A 19,758-nucleotide genomic window follows, 5' to 3' on the forward strand; every position below is an offset into this window, starting at 1 on the left:
TATATGGTAAGTGTAAGTTTACCTTTTTGAGAAAGGGGCAGAATTTTCCGAAGTGGATGTATCATTTTACATTCCTACTAGCAGTGGAAATATACATTTCCACATCTCACCATTTTGTATGGTCAGTCTTTTTAATTTTAGGCGTTCTAATAGGTATGTAGTAGTATCTCCTTATGGATTTATTTTATATTTCCCTAATGACTAATGCTGTTGAGCATCTTTTTTGCCATCTGTATATCTTTTTTGGCGAAGTGTCTGTTTAAGTATTTTGCCTATTTAAAAAAGCTTTCTATTTTGAAATAATTATATAGTCACAGAAAGTTAAAAAAATATATATAGAAGGGAGGTTTTGGGTATCCTTCACTCGGTTTCCCCTAATATCATCTTGCATAACTATAGTATAATACCAAGACCAGGAAAATGACATTGGTACAATCTACCAAACTTATTCAGATGTCACACACTCGTGGGTGTGAGTGTGTGTGTGTGTGTGTGTAGTTCTGTGCAATTTTATCATGTGTCGATTCCTGTAACCATCGCCACAGTCAAGATGTAGAACGGTTCCATTACCAAAAAGTTCCATCTCACTAACCCCTTTATGGTCACATCCACTTCCCTCCCTCTTCCCTGCCCCAATCTCCAATTCCTGGCAACCACTAATCTGTTCTCCATCTCCATAATTTATTTCAAGAAAATGTCATATAAATTGAGTCATAGAATATTTAACCTTTTAAGGTTGGCTCTTATCACTCAGTATAGATCTCTGGCGAGATTTCCAAGTTGGTGCGTATAGTAAGTTTGTTCCTTTTAATTACTGAATAATATTCCATGATATGGATGTATTACAATTTTGTTTAACCTTTTGCCCATTGAAGGACATTTGGTTATTTCCAAATGAATAAAGATGCTATGAACATTTGTGTTAAGTTTTTGTGTGAATAAGTTTATTTCTTTGGTTATAAATTCCCAAAAGTGCAGTTGCCTTCCAACCTCCAATAGGTGAGTTTAGTTTTATAAGAAACTGTCAAACTTTTACATTCCCACCAGCAGTGAATAGATTGCCCAGTTTCTCCGCATTTTAGGCTTATTTGATATTATCACTATTTCTTATTTTAGCCATTCTGATGGTGTTTAGTGGTATCACATTATGGTTTTAATTTAATTTCCCTAATGACTAATATTAAACGTTTTTTAAACCACCTGTATATGAGTTTTAGTCAAGTGTTTGTTCAAGTCTCTACCTCTTTTAAATTTGGATTGTTTTCTTATTATTGAGTTTTGAGAGTTCTTTCCTTTTTTTTAGACACAAGTCCTTTATCAGATACATGCTTTGCAGAGAGTTTCTCCCAATCTATGGCTTGTCTTTTTAGTAACAATGTCTTTTGCAGAAGTTTTTAGTTTTGATGAAGTTTGATTTATCAATTTGCTCTTTCATGGATTGTGCTTTTGATGTTGTATCTAAGATATCTTTGCCTAAACTTAAGTTCACAAAGATTTTCTCCTCAGTTTTCTTTTGCAGGTTTTAAAGTTTTCAGTTTTACATTTAGGTTTATAGTCTGTTTTGAGTTAACTTTTTTGTAAATGCTGTAAGGTAGGGACCCAAGTACATTGTTTTTACATGTGGATATCCAGTTCTTCCAGCTAAGTTGAAAAGGCTATCTTTTCTCTACTGCGTTGCCTTTGTACCTTTGTCAAAAACCAGTTGACTATATATGTGAATGTGAGTTTACTTTTGGACTCTGTTCTATTTTGAGCTATGTTTGTCCTTTACTGATACTACAGTATCATGATTACTGTACCTTTATAATAACTCTTAAAATCAGATAGTGTCACTTTTTCAACTGTGTTCTTTATCAAATTGTTTTGGCTATTCTAAATCCTTGGATGTTTTAAATATACATTTTAGAATCAGCTTGCCAATTTCTACAAAAAGCCTACTGGAATTTTGATTAGGATTGTAGTGAATCTGTATACCAGTTTTGAGAGAACTGGTATCTTACCGGTATTGAGTCTTCTATGAATAAACTGTCTCTCTCCATTTACTTTATTATTCTATTATAGGTCACTATTATTATTTAATTTCAGCAATATTTTGTAGTTTTCACTGTACAGGTCTTTTAAACATCCATGTACAAAGTTGTATGTGGACATGTTTTCATGTTTCTTGGGTATTTAAGAGTAGAATTGTTGGATCATATGTTAATTCCATGTTTAACTTTTTGAGGAACTGCCAAACTGTTTTCCACACTAGCTACACCATTTTTACATTCCCATTAGAAATGTATGAAAGTTCCAGTTTCTCCACATCCTTGCTAATGCTTGTTATTGTTCATTTTGAGTCTCTCACTATGGTTTTGATTTGCTTTTCCCTAATGACTAATGATGTTGAGTATCTTTTCATGTGTTTACTGGCTATTTGTATATCTTCTTGGGAGAAATGTGTATTCAAGTCCTAAAAATAATCCCATTTTAAAATTAGGTTGTCTGTCTTTTTGTTGTTGAGTTGTAAGAGTTCTTATATATTTTGAATACTTTTTTGAGGTTATGTCATACGCTTGTAATACAATACATTCTTTTCACATTGTGTGCATTCCAAACTTATGGTTGATTTTTTTTAAAATTTGCATACATTAAAGTTCATTTTTTGTGATGTACAGTTCTGTAGGTTTTGACAAATGCATAGAGTTATGTATTCTTTACACCAGTACCATACAGAACAGTTCCATCATTTTAAAAATTCTGCCAGGGGCTCCCTTTGTAGTCACCCATTCCTTGTTCCTTTCGTGTCTGGTTGCTTTGTTTTGGGGGTCTGAGTGGTGCATTGTAGGATGTTTAGCAGCCTCCAGGCCCCTACTTGCTGTATGCAAGCAGTACCCCTCCAGATGTGACAACCAGAAACTCCTCCAGACATTGTCAGATGTTCCCTGAGAGCAAAATTGCGAACCAGTGTTTTAGAGGAAGAAGGGGAGAGAACACCCTAATGAAGAACTCAGATCTTAGGGAAGCTTTTTAAAGGAAGTGACAGATTGAAGGAAGTAGCCAGTGGAGAGAAGAGGAATGTTGAAGCGATTAAAGAGAAGATAACTGATGGAGCTAGGGAATGAAATTTAGATGGAGCGATTAGCTTTATATGGGAGACAGGTCACTTTTTTTTTTCCTGAGAAAGGAAGAAATGAAAAGGATAAATGTAGATATTTATAGAGCTACATATATTTTTGAGGATGGTATAAGAGATAGGAGCTCTCTGCTTCTTTGTCAAGTAGGATCAAGATCCCTTGCTAAATGGGGTGTCGCTACAGTTACTGCCAGAGAAGTAGTATCCTTAAGGGAACCAGCATTAAATTAGAGAGCTAGGAATGGAGGGAGTCTCCTGTTAAGAGATTGAGAGTTGACAGGAGTTGGCGGGAGGTGTCACCCCAGGAGACAAGTGCAGAGTGGTAAGGGATTAAGCGAAGAAACTATCTAAAAGAGAGTGCTACGTAAGTTTGGGAGATATGGAGGGATTATATTATATGACATTTGTTTCTAGAAACCGTGGTTCTGGTATGTATACTCCTTGAAAATACGAAGATTAGTATTCCATCACTATGGTAAAAGACTTACTGATGTGGTTTATTAGAGGACTACTTTAAAATTTTTCATATTATGCTTTTATTATCTGATAATATGCTGTTAGTTTTTTAAGTAATAAAACTCTGTTGTTTCATTATAGTCAGTATGCATATTATTGAGGCCCAGATTTGTTTCTGTTCTATTAAATGTTATATATAATAAACCTAACATTTTTTTGATGTTTATTCCAAATATGATGCTGGGTGTTGATACAGATTATGTAGAATCCTCACAACCTTTCAGTGTAGATACAAAGTTATTGAAACTCAGATTAATTAATTTGATGAACGTAAGGCAGCTAGTAAGTGTTGCTTTTGACTCCAGAGTCAATGTTCTCCTACTAAGTATTGTATTTGACTCCAAAGTCAGTGTTCTCCACTCAAGTTTTCTCCTGTGATCCCCCCAACACTTGTATTATTCCACACTACCTTCTGAATATGACATGTAATCTAATTTTTGTATACTGTGATGTTACTGTACTCTATGTTTGTGTTAGAATCATAATTAGACCACTTCGTTATTTTCTTTCTGCTTTTACTCTTTTTTCCCAGCTTCTCATGGCCATTCTGAATTTTGTCTTCTATATTTCCTGTCATTATATATAATTAATACAAATACAATATTTGGAAACATAAATATATGTTTGATATCTTTATATTTTTTATTCATAAGTAACTTGAAAAGGACAGGTTCTAAATGCTGATATATATGCTTCACTTTTTTCAAAACAACAATTTACCTACCTAATTGTTACTGCAATTTCTTGCCCTGTTGGTGAGAATTTCACATAGGATGGACTCAAAGGCCTATTATAGTCTAGGTATATTTTCTCTTAATTGTTTTCTCCTTGTAGACCACTCTAATGGCTATCTAGGAGAAAATGAAGTTTTCTGGCATATTTTTGGTTTTATAAAAGGATACTAGTACATATTCTATGTTCTCTTAGTTGACTATAAATTGGCCCTTTTAATTATTTTCCTACATGTGGTGATTGCAGCACCATTTCTGTGCTATTGACTTTGTCCCTACAATCAAACATAGTAGTGCAAAGTACTGTAAATGAGTGCCAAATGATTCTCCTGTCTTGTTTTTGTTGCTGTGAGAATTCCTTTGATCAACTGTTCATTGCTATTATTTTTCAGCAATGATAAAACCTAAAGCTAGTGGAATAGTTTGCTTTCTAAAACTCTTCTCAGGAAGTATTTCCTTTTTGCTTTGGTGGGCTATAGTGGAATTGAGTACCTGTGTGAAATTCCACATTCATTCCAGCACACTGCTTCTTAATTGTTCTTGAATAACGTAGATTTCCTTTGCTTAATGAACGTGGGGTATAAATTAGTTCACTTTCTTTTGCTTCATTGTTGCATTATTTTTTCCAACTCTAGCTGTGTTAATATAATCTAATTTTCAACATTTAAAAAAAATTACTCATTATTTTATTCTGATTTCCTTTATAATGTTCTAATTTTCATTTCCAGGTTTCTGAATCATTTTGAATTTAGCCAAGCTTGTTAACTTTCATTTTTCTTGCAAAGTTCTATCTCTTTTTTTTGTTATTACAAGTATTTTTGAAGTTATACATGCCCTGTTTAAAGAATCAAATTGTTCATTAAAACTTATTCTGGAACGAGTAGTTCCTTGACTCTGCGTCTACCTCGCTTTCCTTTTTTCCCTGCTAGCGGCAGCTGCTTTCATTCTTTTAGCAGTTTCTTTTGGTATTTACCTTCACATTTCTAGATAAAATGCTCATACTGCTATTTTTTGATTTTTCAGTTTTTGCCACGATCTGTTGACTTCCATTGTAGAAAATGAAGTTTAGCGCATTGGTCACTCTCAGTTACACTCGGGCACATTTCTCATTTCCCAATATGGTTATATCATAATTTTGGCTAGATTAATATTGCTTATACCGAGGGTCCCCAAAAAATGTATACAAGTGGACACTGGTCAGCGCTGCTCAAGCAGTAGTTTGCCATAATCAGAAGTGTCTGGACGCTGATGGTAACCTCTTTGAGCACCTCTTCTCATTGCAGAAGTCAAACGTGACTTGTATTTGTCTTTTGTTATCAGTATATATTATTACAATTTTAATAGTTTTTTCCTTTCTTAAAATGTGTATACTTTTTTGGCACCCTCTGTATTATTATGATGATATTGTGCTATTCATAGCTAAATCATATAGTAGTACTTTTCCTTCTTTGTACAATTTGTTATTGTTTCTAGAGTTAATGATTGTTGTTGTTATTGTTCTATGTACTTACGATGATTCATTTCTAAATCTCCTCCAGGAGCCTAAATCTCATCTCTGCACTTTCAAACACATCAAGTTAGTCTGTCAGTTTTATTTTTTTCAGACCTCTCAGAGCCTTCTAAATTTCTGTAATCTGGCTTAGGCTTGTACATCTGTCATTGTGAGATCTGCCTTGACTATCATTTTGAGGAATCCCTTTGCCTTTCTATTGTGTTGAATCATCTCTTTCTTGGATACATGTCCTCCTTCTGCTTGATTACTTTACACTCATTTTGGTGGAGAAATTCCTCTAGTAGCTGAATGTAATGGGAGGTAAATTTTTGAGACCATGCATATTTAAAAATGTTTTTATTCTTCCCTCACACTCAGTTATGCCTGGTGTAGAATTCTAGATTAGATACAAATTTTTCTCAGATTTTTGAAAGTATTGCTCTCCATTTTCTTCTGGCTTCCAGTTTTGCTCGAGAAGTCTGGTAACATTCAAATTATCTGTTCTTAATGGGTAAACTGTCCCTTTCCTCCCAAGCTTTTAGGTTCTTCTCTGTCCTTTATATTCTGAAGTTTCATGATGTGTGTTAGTATGGGGGGGTGGGTCTGTTTTCATCCATTGTGCTGGATCTTTCGTGATCTTTTATTTCTTTCTCTTCATTTTCTATTCTCTTCTTCTGGACCTTGACATTTCAACTGTGGGACTCCTGGACAGATTCTAGTATTCTCTCCCATTTCCTATTTGTCTCTTTGTTTAACTCTGGAAAATTTCTTCAACTTGATCTTTCAATTTTCCTTTGAGCCTTCCATTTGTTATTTTTAATTTCTAGGAGCTCATATTTTATCTTTTTTAATAAGCATATGTTCTTGTTTCAGTGTTACAATATCTTTTTTCTCTGAGGTTGTTGAGAATAGGCTTTGTTTTTATTTTTGAGGTTTCCATCTTACTGCATAGTCTTTTTCTTCCATTTTTCTTTTTGCCTCTGTCTTTAATGTTGAAGCTTTTCTTAGATGTTTGATGAGCTTTGGCTCTCTGCTTATTTTTTTAAATGGGGCACCAAAACCTTAATGCCAGTTCTGTGATCATAAGTGACATTTGCTAACTACAGCCTTCATTATAGGAGTTTTACCAGGTTACCTGTGATGTCATTAACTGTATGTCTTTTCTCTTAGGTTAGTCAGATTCCCAAGAGAATTCTCCAGTCTATTACCTGCAAGGGAGGGAAAAGTGCTAGGGGTTTCGATATATAAGTTTTAGACAGACACTTATTCACCACTGTTTTGAGTGTGGCTCTCAGTTGCTCTTCTGTTTTACCTCTTCAGAAAATCTTCAGTCTAGCAGTGCCTAGAGGAACATTCATCCAATAGTGAGTGAGGAGGTATGGGAAATTGGGAGGATTAGTGACTCATTTAAACAAGCTTTGTGCCGGTCTTGTTTTCAGCTTTGTCTTCACCTCCACTTCCAAAAGTATCTGGTAGTGCGTTTTCGAGTTCTTGATTGGAAATCAGTCTTTTCACTGCTGGCTTAAGTTTTAGCTTTTTCAGGTGTTAAATTAGTTACCACGCATACTGCATTCCAGCTTCTAAAAGTTTTGTTGCCATGGTTTCATCTCCTGTTCTTTTTATTGTTGTGAATTTAGACCCTTAAAATAAATCCTTTTACTAGTGGAGTTTTGCTTGGGAATGGGCAAATGTATGTCTTCAGTCCACTGTCTAGAAGTTCTTTCAATTTTTTTTTGGTTTTTATTGAGGTGAAAATTATATAACATACAATTAACTATTTAAAAGTATACATTAAGTGGTATTTAGTGTACTTACAATGTTGTGCAACCACAAGCTCTCTAGTTTCAAAACTTTTTCATCACCCCTTAAAAATACCCCACAACCATTAAGTAATTTCTCCCCATTTCCTTTTCCCTCCATCCTCTGATAACCTCTAATCTTTCTTTTTTTTTCTTTTTTTTTCTTTTTTCCCCTTTTTCCGCCTCCCCCGACCCCCTCCCGTTTAAGCTGTTGTTTCTCAGTCTAGTTGTGTAGGACACAGCTCCCTGGCCCATGCTGGTATTATGAGCCTTGCCCTCGCCCCAGTCAGTCGGTCGTCTGTCGGCTGCTCACAGCAGCTCACGGTAGCCCCGTGGCAGCCCACAGCAGCTCCCGCCAACTTCCAGCTGCTCACGGCAGCCCAACTCCAGGGAGAGCCGTTGTTCACAGTCTTAGCTGTAGAGGGCGCAGCTCACTGGCCCATGTAAGATTCGAACCGGCCACCTCGGCATTAGGAGCACGGCGTTCTAACCACCTGAGCCACCGGGCCAGCCCTAATCTGCTTTCTATGTCTATGATTTTGACTATTTTAGATATATCATATAAACGGCATCATACAATATGTGACCTTTTCTGTTTGGCTTCTTTCTCTTAGCATGTTTTCCAGGTTCGTCCAGGTTGTAGCATCTGTCAATATTTTGCTCCTTTTTGTGGCTGAATAATATTTCATTGTATGTATGCACCATAATTTACTTCCCCATTCATCCACTGATGGACATTTGGATTGTTTCTACCTTTTGGCTATTACGAATAATGTTGCTATAAACATTTGTGTACAATTTTCTGTGAAGACGTATGTTTGTATTCTGTCTATACCTAGAGAGGGAATTGCTGGGTCCTATAGTAATTCTGTGTTTAACTTTTTGAGGCACTGTCGAACTGTTTTCCATAATGGCTGCACCATTTTACTTTGCCACTACTAGTGTATGAGGGTTGCTCTTTCTCCACATCCTTACCAACACTTGTTATTGTGTGTGTGTGTGAATTACAGCCATCCTAGTAGGTGTGAAGTGGTATCTTTGTGGTTTTGATTTGCATTTCCTTAATGACCAGTGACATTGAACATTATCTCATGTGCTTCTTGGCAATTTATATATGTTCTTTGGTGAATGTCTATTTAAGTCCTTTGCCCATTTTTAAAAATTGGGTTGTCTTTTTGTTGTTATGTTGTAAGAGTTCTTTATATATTCCGAATACTAAACCCTTATCAGATACATGATTTGCAAATATTTTTTTCCCATTCACTTTCTTGAATAGTACCTTTCAATTCACAGAAGTTTTTCATTTTTATGAAGTCATTTTCATCCAGTTTTTCTTTCATTGCTCATGCTTTTAGGTCATAGGTATATGACCTATGTTTTCTTCTAAGAGTTTTATGTTTTTAGCTTTTGTACTTAGGACATTGGTCCATTTTGAGGTAGTATTTTTTTCTTTTTTTAATATATATTTTTAAATTTATTGGGGTGACAATTGTTAGTAAAATTACATAGATTTCAGGTGTACAATTCTGTATTACCTCATCTATAAATCCTATTGTGTATTCACTACCCAGAGACAGTTCTCCTTCCATCACCATATATTTGAATTTTTTTTTTCTTTTTTCCCCATCAGCTCCAAGTCGTCCTTCAGTCTAGTTGCGGAGGGCGCAGCTCAGCTCCAAGTCCAGTAGCTGTTTTCAATCTTAGTTGCAGGGGGCACAGCCCACGATCCCATGCCGGAGTTGAACTGGCAACCTTGTTGTTAAGAGCTCACGCTCTAACCGACTGAGCCATCTGGCTGTCCTTTGAGTTAATTTTTATATCTTATGTGAGGTGGGGTTCAACTTCATTCTTTTGTATGTGGTTATCCAGTTGTTACAGCATTTTTTGTTGAAGGGACTATTCTTTCCCCATTGAATCATCTTAGCACCGTTGTCAAAAATCAGTTGGTCATAGGTGTTTTGGGTTTATTTCTGGACTCTCAGTTCTGTTCCATTAGTCTACATATCTATCCTTATGTCAGTACCACACTATTTTGATTACTGTTGCTTTGTAGTAAGTTTTAAATTGTGAAGTGAGAGTTGTCCTGCTTTGTTGTTTTCAATGTTATGTTGGCTGTTACAAGCCCCTTTCAGTTCCATACAAATTTGAGAATTGGTCTTCCCATTTCTGCAGAAAAAGACATTGAAATTTTAGTAGAGATTGCATTGATTCTATAGATTACTTGTGGAGTGTTGAAGTGTTAACAATATTAAGACTTCCAATCCATGAACAGGGGAAATCTTACTAGGTTTGTGCAAAAGCAATTGCGGTTCTTGCAATTATTTTCAACCTTTTAAAATGCAGTTACTTTTGCACCAACCAAATACAATTTTTTGGGGTCTTGTTTAATTTCTTTCAGCAATATTTTATAGTTTGTGGTGTACAAGGTGTTTTTTTTGTTTGTTTTTACTTCCTTGGTTAAATTTATTCCTAAGTATTGAGTTCTTTTGGAGGCTATTGTAAATAGAATTGTTTTCTTTATTTTCTTTTTGGATTGTTCACTGCTGGTGTGTAGAAGCACAACTGAATTTTATGTGTTGATCTTCTAACCTGCAGCTTTCCTGAATTCATTGATCAGCTGTGGTTGTGTTTTGTGGATTCTGAGATTTTCTATATATAGAATCTTGTATCTGCAAATAGAGATAGTTTTACTTCTTCCTTAACAATTTAGGTGCTGTTTGTTTGTTTATTTTATTGCCTGATTGCTCTGTTTAGGACTTTCCAGTACAGAGTTGAATAGCAGCCATGAAAGCGGACATCTTTGTCTTGTTCTTGATCTTAGAGGGGAAAGCTTTCAGTTTTTCATCAGTAAGTGTGATGTTCACTGGGTTTTTTCGTAAATGCCTTTGATCATTTTAAGAAAGTTCCCTTCTATTCCTAGTTTGCTGAGTTGTTTTTTTTTAAATCATGAAAGGGTGTTGAGTTCTGTCAAATATTTTTTTTGTGTCAATTCAGATGATGATATATATTTTTTTCCTTCATTCTGGTAATTAATTTTCATATGTTGAACCATCCTTGCATTCCTGGGATAAATTCAATTTGGTCTTTTTAATGTGCTGTTATATTTGGTTTGCTAGCATTTTGTTGAGGATTTTTGTGTCTATATTCATAAGGGACATTAGTCGGTGGTTTTCTTGTGTAATCTTTGTCTTGCTTTGGTAACGGTAATAGTGGCCTCATAGAATGTGTTAGGAAGTGTTTCTTACTCTTCAATTTTTTTGGGAGAATTTGAGAAGAATTGCTGTTAATTCTTCTCTAAATGTAGAATTCACCAGTGAAGCCGATCTTTCCTGGACTTACTTTGTTGGGAGATGTTTTGGCTACTGATTCAATCTCTTTACTTTGTATAGGTCTGTTAAGATTTTCTGTTTCTTGAGTCAGTTTTGGCAATTTATGTTTTTATAAGAATGTGCCTATTCTAGATTGTCTAATTTGGTAGTGTACAATTGATGGTATTCTTATTATGATAGTATTCTCATAACATTTTTATCAGTATCAATTATAACACATCCTAACAGAGTCCACTTACATTGTACTAAACTTGTTTTCTCACTTCTTTGAAAATATTCTTAGCTGAAGTTGTTCATGCAGACTATTCATAGAGGCTAATTTTTCAGTCTCTTTAAACTCTGCATTGACTCTTCAAATAAATAATAATTGAGCAGAATGGGTAACATCTGGTTACACACCAGGAGCCAAGGAAAACCACTTGCCTTGTTTTGTAGTTGCCTGTTGACGTTGCTACCAATGTCTTCAATTTTTCAACTACCCATTCCTGCTGCAAGGCTAAGTCTTGTATAAATTTATTTTCTGTGAACAAGTTTCTTTAGTTGCTGCAATCAAACACTATTTAAATAATCACCATTAGTAAATGGCTTTCTTTGATTTCCTAACCTATGAGCCATTCAGAAACTTTCTGTGGTAGCAGCCTTTTCTTTCTTTTTGAAGAAATCCTATTGTGATGAGGTATTCTGCTTTTTAAAATTTTTTCTGTGAGTTGGGAATATTGTGATGAGTGTTTACTGTGTAACGCTGATATATAAGGTATTCTTATAGCATAGCCATGTCATTGCACAATAAATAATGCTTTGCCATCTAATTTGATAACAAAATAAGCCACACTCCACTGTGCCTTAAAAGTGTGACATTCAGTTAGAAGTCCACTTTTCTCTTTTGAATAAGAGGCATACACTGATAAGTTAAAAAAATGTTGCAATACCTTGATTACACTCAGAATGCTGTCAGGTTAGAACTGTGTCACTGCAATTTGTTAGTGTACCAAGTGCAGTGAGAAGCAATATCTCTCACAGCTACTCAGCTCTACACTTCTGTGAAAATAACCATAGACTGTACATAAACAAATGAACACAGCTATGTTCCAATAAAACTTTATTTGTGGACACCAGAATTTGAACTTCTTATCATTTTGTGTCATGGAACAGTATTGTTTTTATCTTTTTTCAGCTGTCTGAACCATTGTTAGCTGTGCGAAACAGGTGGTAAGCCAGGTTTGGTCCATGGACTCTACTTTGCCAACCCTGCTTTATAGTGTAAATAAAGACATTTCTAGGCAACCCCTGTTGTTCAGATTACTGCATGCTTGCATGGGGCCCCCTGGTGGCTGAAGGAACACAGAGGAAATAATTCTTGAGATGGTCAAATTTCTGAAGCATCATGAATTTGAGAAGTCTAAAGCTGGAAATCTGGATCTAGGACTGTTTATCATAGTGAGATTATAGTAGCCACTGATACCATTTCCAGAGGTTGAGTGTTGGTGACACTTGGGAAAAAAATAAAGCAGCACTCGCCCAGATTTTGTATTCAGATCTCTGCAATGCTTTAAGACATCATTCTACTATAGAATATGTTTGCTTCATCTACAGTTTATTTGGGGGAAGGGTGTGGATTTCAGCATCAATCAAACACTAAAATGGCATTAGTACAGTAATTGTATCTGAATGAAACTACAGTCTTCCAAAGGTGACTTTCCTTCCTCCTCCCCCTTTTTCTTTGCTCAATGTGTTGAGTTTTAATAAGTTAATAATTTTGCTACTTTATCAAATGCATTCTTAAGTAAAACTTTTTATTTTCCAACTACGAGTGTATAGTGGTGAAGAATTCAGTGACCACTAGTACAGTTGGGCACTGCTGTACTGCTTTGAACTCAGGTGCCAGCATTTGTTTGTTTTTTAGATTGTGATAAAATATACATAACAAAATTTACCATCTTAACCATTTTTAGTGTACAGTGTAGTGGCATTAAGTACCGTCTCATTGTGCAGTTATAGCGGTGAGCCATTTTCAATTCTTATTTTGTGAGTGGGATCCAGGAAATGAAACCACTTGCTCTGGCCAATCCCAGATTTATTGTCATATTTGTGAAATAATTAACCTGGACTAAATTTATAACATTTTTTACGGAAAATTTTAATTTGTAAAGAAGTAATACAATTAGATGGAATTCTTAAAGAACAAGTTGTTCTGGATCATTCTAAGATACTATGCTCTTTGGACTGTTTGCCTGTTTTTTCCTGTCTCTTTCCTCTTCTTTGCAACCATCCAATGTCTGGACGAGATGAGCATATAATATTATGGGATCTAAAATTGTATATAGAGGGTCTGAATGAGGGTCCAATAAAAATTCCTGAGTTAAACATTACGAGCTATGAGCTTTTATGTTATGCGTGTTGGATTGTTCAGAGAGACCTATTTTGCTTCTATCTGCTTAACCACCTTTAGAATAGGTGACATTGTCAGCTAAGTTGTAGAAAGTTCTTGGCTTTATCGTAATTCAACCAGACTGACAGCATTGCCAAGAAAATACATAGTTCAAAAATTCCTAATTGAGGATTCTGTTGACATAATTTAGGGATTAATATGAATTCTATAAGGGAAAATAATTCCAAACAACTTTAACCAACTTTACTATAGACCTAATAAGCATCAGGGACTTGCTAAGTACTACATATACAGCAGTTGAAGTTATTCTTAAATATAATAGAGATCATGTCACTCCATTTTTAAAACTTTTTGATAGTTTCCATTAGCCTGAGAATAAAATTCAAACTCCTTACCATGATCCTTTTAGGTTTTGTTTCTTTCACTTCTCCCCCTTCAGTTGTTAGCTCTAGCTACATATTGGTCCTTTCACTTCCTCTAAGAAGCCAAGGTCAAACTCAGCCTTTGCTTGTACTATCCCCCTGTGTTGGAGCTGTCACCTTCTCTACTCATGCCTACCCACCCACCCCCTTTCTTTGCTTGCTGTTTCCTACTCATCTTCTAGGTTTTAGTTTACATGCTACCTTCTCCAGAAGGTCATCCTGTACTCTGTAAAATAGGTTCCTTATTTAGTTTCTTTTATACCACTTAATAGTACTTGTAATTTTTAATTTGTGTTTTTTTGGTCAATCTCCCCTGAGACTATATACATCATGGGGGCTGGGACCATGCTGTGTCATTTACTGTTTATATACCTAGCATCTAGAACAGTTTCTAGAAAATGGTAATCATGTTATCAGTAGTTGTTGAGTGAATGAGCACCTTCTTCACTTGGTTTCTAGGATGCCACACTCTTGGTTCTTCCATTTCACTGACTGTCCCTTCTCCTTATTCATTCTTCTTCATCTCCCTGATCCCTAAACTTTGGAGTCCCCTGTGCCTCAGTTGCCCTCTTTCTTCTTCATCTACACTCACTCCCTAGTCACCTGTTCTGGTCTTATGGCTTAAAATATGCTCTATACATTAATGACTTCCAAATTTACATATCCTACCTGAGACTTTATATACAGCTATCTACTTGATATCTCTACTTGAAAAGCATATTAGCGGGGTGGCCGGTTAGCTCAGTTGGTTAGAGCGTGGTGCTGATAACACCAAGGTTGCCTGTTCGATCCCTGCAAAGGCTACTGTGAGCTGCACCCTCCTTAAAAAAAAAAAAGTGTATTAGCATCTCACATTTAATATGTTCAAAGTAGAATTTTTGGTTTCATATCTTCGAATTCTTTCTCACTTTCTTCTTCATTTCGGTAATTAGAAACACTGTTCTTATAATAGTTCAGGCCCAAAACCTTGGTGTCATCCTTGACTCTCCCTTTCTCACATCCAGTCCATCAGCGAGTTGTCACCTCCACCTTAAAAAAAAGCTGACTGCTTACTGCTTCTTTCCTTTTACAAACCACCACCACCCACGTCCTGTGCTCTATTATTTTGTACCTGGATTATTACAGTAGTCTTAAATATATCAGATTATGGATATTAGATCACGACAATCCTTTGCTTAGAACCCGCCAGTGGGTTCTCATCTTGTAATACAAACCAGGCAGTCATTCTACTAGTTACTTGACTAGCCATTCCATACCCCCTCCCCATCATTTTAACCTCCTCAGTTCTACCCCCACTAGCCTTTTGGCTTTTTCTCATAAACTCCAAATATAAACCATCTTTAGGCCTTTGCACTCAATCTTTCCTCTCCCAGCAGTGTTCTTCCCCTAGATTCTTATAGCTCAGTTCCTTATATCCTCTTTGATATCTCCTCAGATGTCGGAGAAAAAGAACCCTGTCCAGACCTCCCTATCTAAATTAATTTCCTCTCATCCTCTCACTCTGTTCTCCTTACTCTTATTTTTCCTCATAGCAAACATTATCACCTGAAACATGTTACAAGGATGTAAGTTCTGTGAGGATGAGGAATTTGTTTTGTATACTACTGTGTTTTCAGTGTCTAGAACTTTCCTGCTATATAGTGGCTACTCAAAAATATTTGTTAGGGGCGGCCAGTTAGCTCAGTTGGTTAGAGCGCAGTTGGTTAGAGCTCCGGTGCTCTTAACAACAAGGTTGCCGGTTTGATCCCCACATGGGCCACTGTGAGTGCGCCCTCCACAACTAGATTGAAACAACTACTTGACTTGGAGCTGATGGGACCTGGAAAAAAACACTTAAAAAATTATATATATGTATATATACATATAAATGATCACATTAAATGATCACATTGCTTCTGGTTTAGGACAAAATACATATGTATGGTTGAAAAGTGAACAGCACAAAGTTAGTACCCCCAAAAATGGGAATATAGAAAGAAGCTGAATTCTTCATGACCTTGTTGAACTGATGAAATAACCAATTCTGGAGGTGTCCTACCTTTGGCCCTCTTGTTCCATTGGATAGTAAGTACCCTCCCTCCCTTTGCAGCTACTTTGAGTTGGGTTTTCTGTTCTTTGCAGCCTAGAAACATCATATTTCATTCAGAGCCATTTTTTGCTCCTAAATTAGGCTAAACTTAAAAATAACATCCTGGCTGGAAAGACTGAAGTGAAACTGATACTCATGTCGTTCCAATGTTACAAATTAAAACAAGTCTTTTGAAACAAATGTCTGTAGAGTAAGAGTGCTAAAAATGTGTGTGCCCCATGATTTAGTGACCCCCACCCTTAGGAATTTGCCCTTGGAGGCTAATTCAAGGGAGGACTAAAAGCTATGGGTATAGAGATGATAAGTGCTACATTCTTTATCAAAGTAACAGGTAGGAAATAGCTATGATAATTGACTCTCAACTTTTTACATGGCCTTGAAAATTGTTTAGAAACTTTTTATAAAGCTCAATAAAATATAAAAACATTGAAAGACAAAGTTGTATGTTATACAGGCAAAGCAAATCTAGGCTGTTAGAAGTCAGTATGGTGTTATTCTTCATGGAGAGGTAATGACTTGGAAGAGAGCCAAAGGGGGGCTTTTGAGATCTTCACGCTCCTTTTTTTTTTTAAAGGGTGCTGTAACAGGGCGTGTTTGTTGTGAAAATTCACCAAACTATATGCTTATGATATGTACATATTTATGTATGTATTTTATACTTCAATAAAAGGTTAGAAAAAAACCCAAAGCAATGTTACAATCACAACTGTATAAAAATATATACTCATTTAGACTAAGACATGAAAATGTTAACTGTTAGGTGGTGGCCTTTGTTTACAGTTTTCTTTAATGATTTTATTAGTCAGATAAGAAACTTTTTAAATTAAAAAATTTTTTAATTGTGATAAAATATACATAATATTGTGTTCTCTATATAACAGCTTTATTGACAAATAATTCACATACCATACACTTCATCCATTTAAACTCTACAATTCAGTGGTGTTTAGTATATTCACAGAATAGTGCAACCATTATCAAAATGAGTGTCAGAACATTTTCGTCACTTCAAAAAGAAACCTAATATCCATTAGCAATGACTGCCCATCTTCCCCAAAACCTCTTCTGTATTTTTTAATAGCTTTTTCCCCAGTCAAATATGGGTTTTTCTACTTTGGAGCTTTGACTTCCTATTTCTCTTGATTTTCAGTAAGTGGAGTGAGAGAGTAGAGTGGTATACTTTAAAAGGTATTTCAATTTATTAGGATATATTTCAGTTAAAAAGTAAAATATAACACACATACCCATCTTAAATTTTAAAAAGGGAGAGACAAAGTAATTGACATGTATTGAGTCCTTGCTAACTATTGTTTATTGTGTTGTGTTGCTTGTCTTAAAAATGGTGCTGCCTGTTTCAGGTGATACTCTACTCACCTCCTGCCAGTTTTATAGAAGAAAACTGCCTCAGGAAACTGAGGTTCAAGCAGGTTAAATAACTTGTCCAAGTTACACAGCTATGGAATGGCAGAGCCAAGGTTTAAACCTAGGGGATTTTGTTTTGCTGTTTAAAAACTCTTTGCTGAATATGTTCACTAACCACAGAACGCAACAGCAAGAGTCTAAAGATGTGTGTTTTAGGGGGCTGGCCAGTGGCTGAGGTGATTGGAGCGTGCGGTGCTCCTAAAGCTGAGGTCGCCAGGTCTGTGTGGGCTGCCGTGACCTGCACAACTAGACTGAGAAACAGAGGCTTGAACGGAGTGGGGCAGGGGTCATGTGTTTCTGGGGTCCTAATGTAGTGAAACAAGGTGATCTTGAGTACTGTTGAGAACAGGCTAAAGGGTTGTGTTTCTCTCTGTTGTCGCTATGAACAATTTTGTCTTTGGTTTTCCCAATGATTTGGCAGGACTTGTTTAGTATTAAATACTCCGGCAAGGGGTACATTTAAAAAGTTCTGTCCTCATGAGGATTACTTTAACCATCATAAATTAAAGCCCCAGTGGATTATTTTCTAGTTGAGGTAAATGATCCAGTGGCATCGTGGGGCTTTCATAACATGGTCTGCTGTGACCAGAGATAGGAATTCTTGATGATGTGACTGTGCAGAAAAAGCTGTTACTGTTAATCATAAAAATTTCCTTAACAAAAAGAAAAGTTCTGAATTTTACTGCAAGGAAACTAAAGCCTTGGAGAGATTAAATGATGTGACTAAGAATTTACAGTTATTGGCAGGGGTAGACTAGAGTCTCGGTCTCCTGAGTTGAGTCTATAATCCCTTTCATTAAAAAACTTAGTGTGTATACTTAAACTAAAAATCTTTCAAAGACTTTTACTCACTTTTAACTTACAGACCCCAGGTGAGGCTGAATTTGTATGATTATATCATTCTATAATTCTGTGAATGCTTTTTAGAACTATGGATATGATTATTTCAATAAAAGCACTTACTGTTTTCAGATAATGTTTTGTTTCTAATTTTAGAAAATGTGGAAATAAAAAGAGAAAAAATTACATACATAATTACATATATGTGTAATAATTGCATATATCTGCAGCAATAACCAGATACATTTTGTAAAAAACATACCACTCTTTAGTGGAGCTAATAATGGACCTTTTATGTCCCACTTTTTTCTTTCAAGATTATTATTATTTACTTTTTCATCTAGTAATTTATACATTTAATTTTCTAATTTCTTGTTTGTTGATTTTTTTTGACACCCCCCCCCCAGATCTTGAGCCAGATGATTGTGCCTCCATTTACATCTTTAATGTAGATCCACCTCCATCTGCTTTAAACTCACCACTTTGCTTACCACATCATGGATTACCGTCTCACTCTTCTGTTTTGTCACCATCGTTTCAACTACAAGGTCACAAAAACTATGAAGGAACTTCTGAGATTCCAGAATCTAAATACAGCCCATTAGGTGGTCCCAAACCCTTTGAGTGCCCAAGTATTCAAATTACATCCATCTCTCCTAACTGTCATCAAGAAATAGATGCTCATGAAGATGACCTACATATAAATGATCCCGAAAGGGAATATTTGGAAAGGCCTTCTAGAGACCATCTCTATCTTCCTCTTGAGCCGTCTTACCGGGAGTCTTCCCTTAGTCCTAGTCCTGCCAGCAGCATCTCTTCTAGGAGCTGGTTCTCAGATGCCTCTTCTTGTGAATCTCTTTCACATATTTATGATGATGTGGATTCCGAGTTGAATGAAGCAGCCGCCAGATTTACTCTTGGATCCCCTCTGACTTCTCCTGGTGGCTCTCCAGGGGGCTGCCCTGGAGAAGAGTCCTGGCATCAACAGTATGGACTTGGACACTCCTTGTCACCCAGGCAATCTCCTTGCCACTCTCCTAGATCGAGTGTCACTGATGAGAACTGGCTGAGCCCCAGGCCAGCCTCAGGACCCTCATCGAGGCCTACTTCCCCCTGTGGGAAACGGCGGCATTCTAGTGCTGAGGTTTGTTATGCTGGGTCCCTTTCACCCCATCACTCACCTGTTCCTTCTCCTGGTCACTCTCCCAGGGGAAGTGTAACAGAAGATACGTGGCTCAGTGCTTCTGTCCAGGGTGGATCAGGCCTTGGCCCTGCACTTTTTCCATTTCAGTACTATGTAGAGACTGATATCCCTTTGAAAACAAGGAAGACTTCTGAAGATCAAGCTACTGTACTACCAGGAAAATTAGAGCTCTGTTCAGATGACCAAGGGAGTTTATCACCATCCCGGGAGACTTCAATAGATGATGGCCTTGGAGCTCAGTATTCTTTAAAGAAAGATTCATCTGGTGACCAATTTCTTTCAGTTCCTTCACCCTTTACCTGGAGCAAACCCAAGCCTGGCCACACCCCTATATTTCGGTGAGTTGATGAAATGGCTGCCGGTAATTTTTCGTGCTTATGGCTTATTGGTGGCATGTAACTACTTTATGT

General features: G+C 36.3%; 1 protein-coding gene across 1 annotated transcript in view; it reads left to right on the forward strand.

Moving 5' to 3' along the window:
* The window catches only part of NFATC3 (nuclear factor of activated T cells 3), a 96,616-nt gene that overhangs the window by 12,214 nt on the left and 64,644 nt on the right, over positions 1–19,758 (forward strand). Inside the window, 1 exon segment of the mRNA XM_081032659.1 lies at positions 18,552–19,686. Coding sequence (XP_080888785.1) covers positions 18,552–19,686 — 1,135 coding nt within the window.

The sequence above is a fragment of the Rhinolophus hipposideros genome, assembly GCF_964194185.1.
Source record: "Rhinolophus hipposideros genome assembly, chromosome: 21".
NCBI lineage: Eukaryota > Metazoa > Chordata > Mammalia > Chiroptera > Rhinolophidae > Rhinolophus > Rhinolophus hipposideros.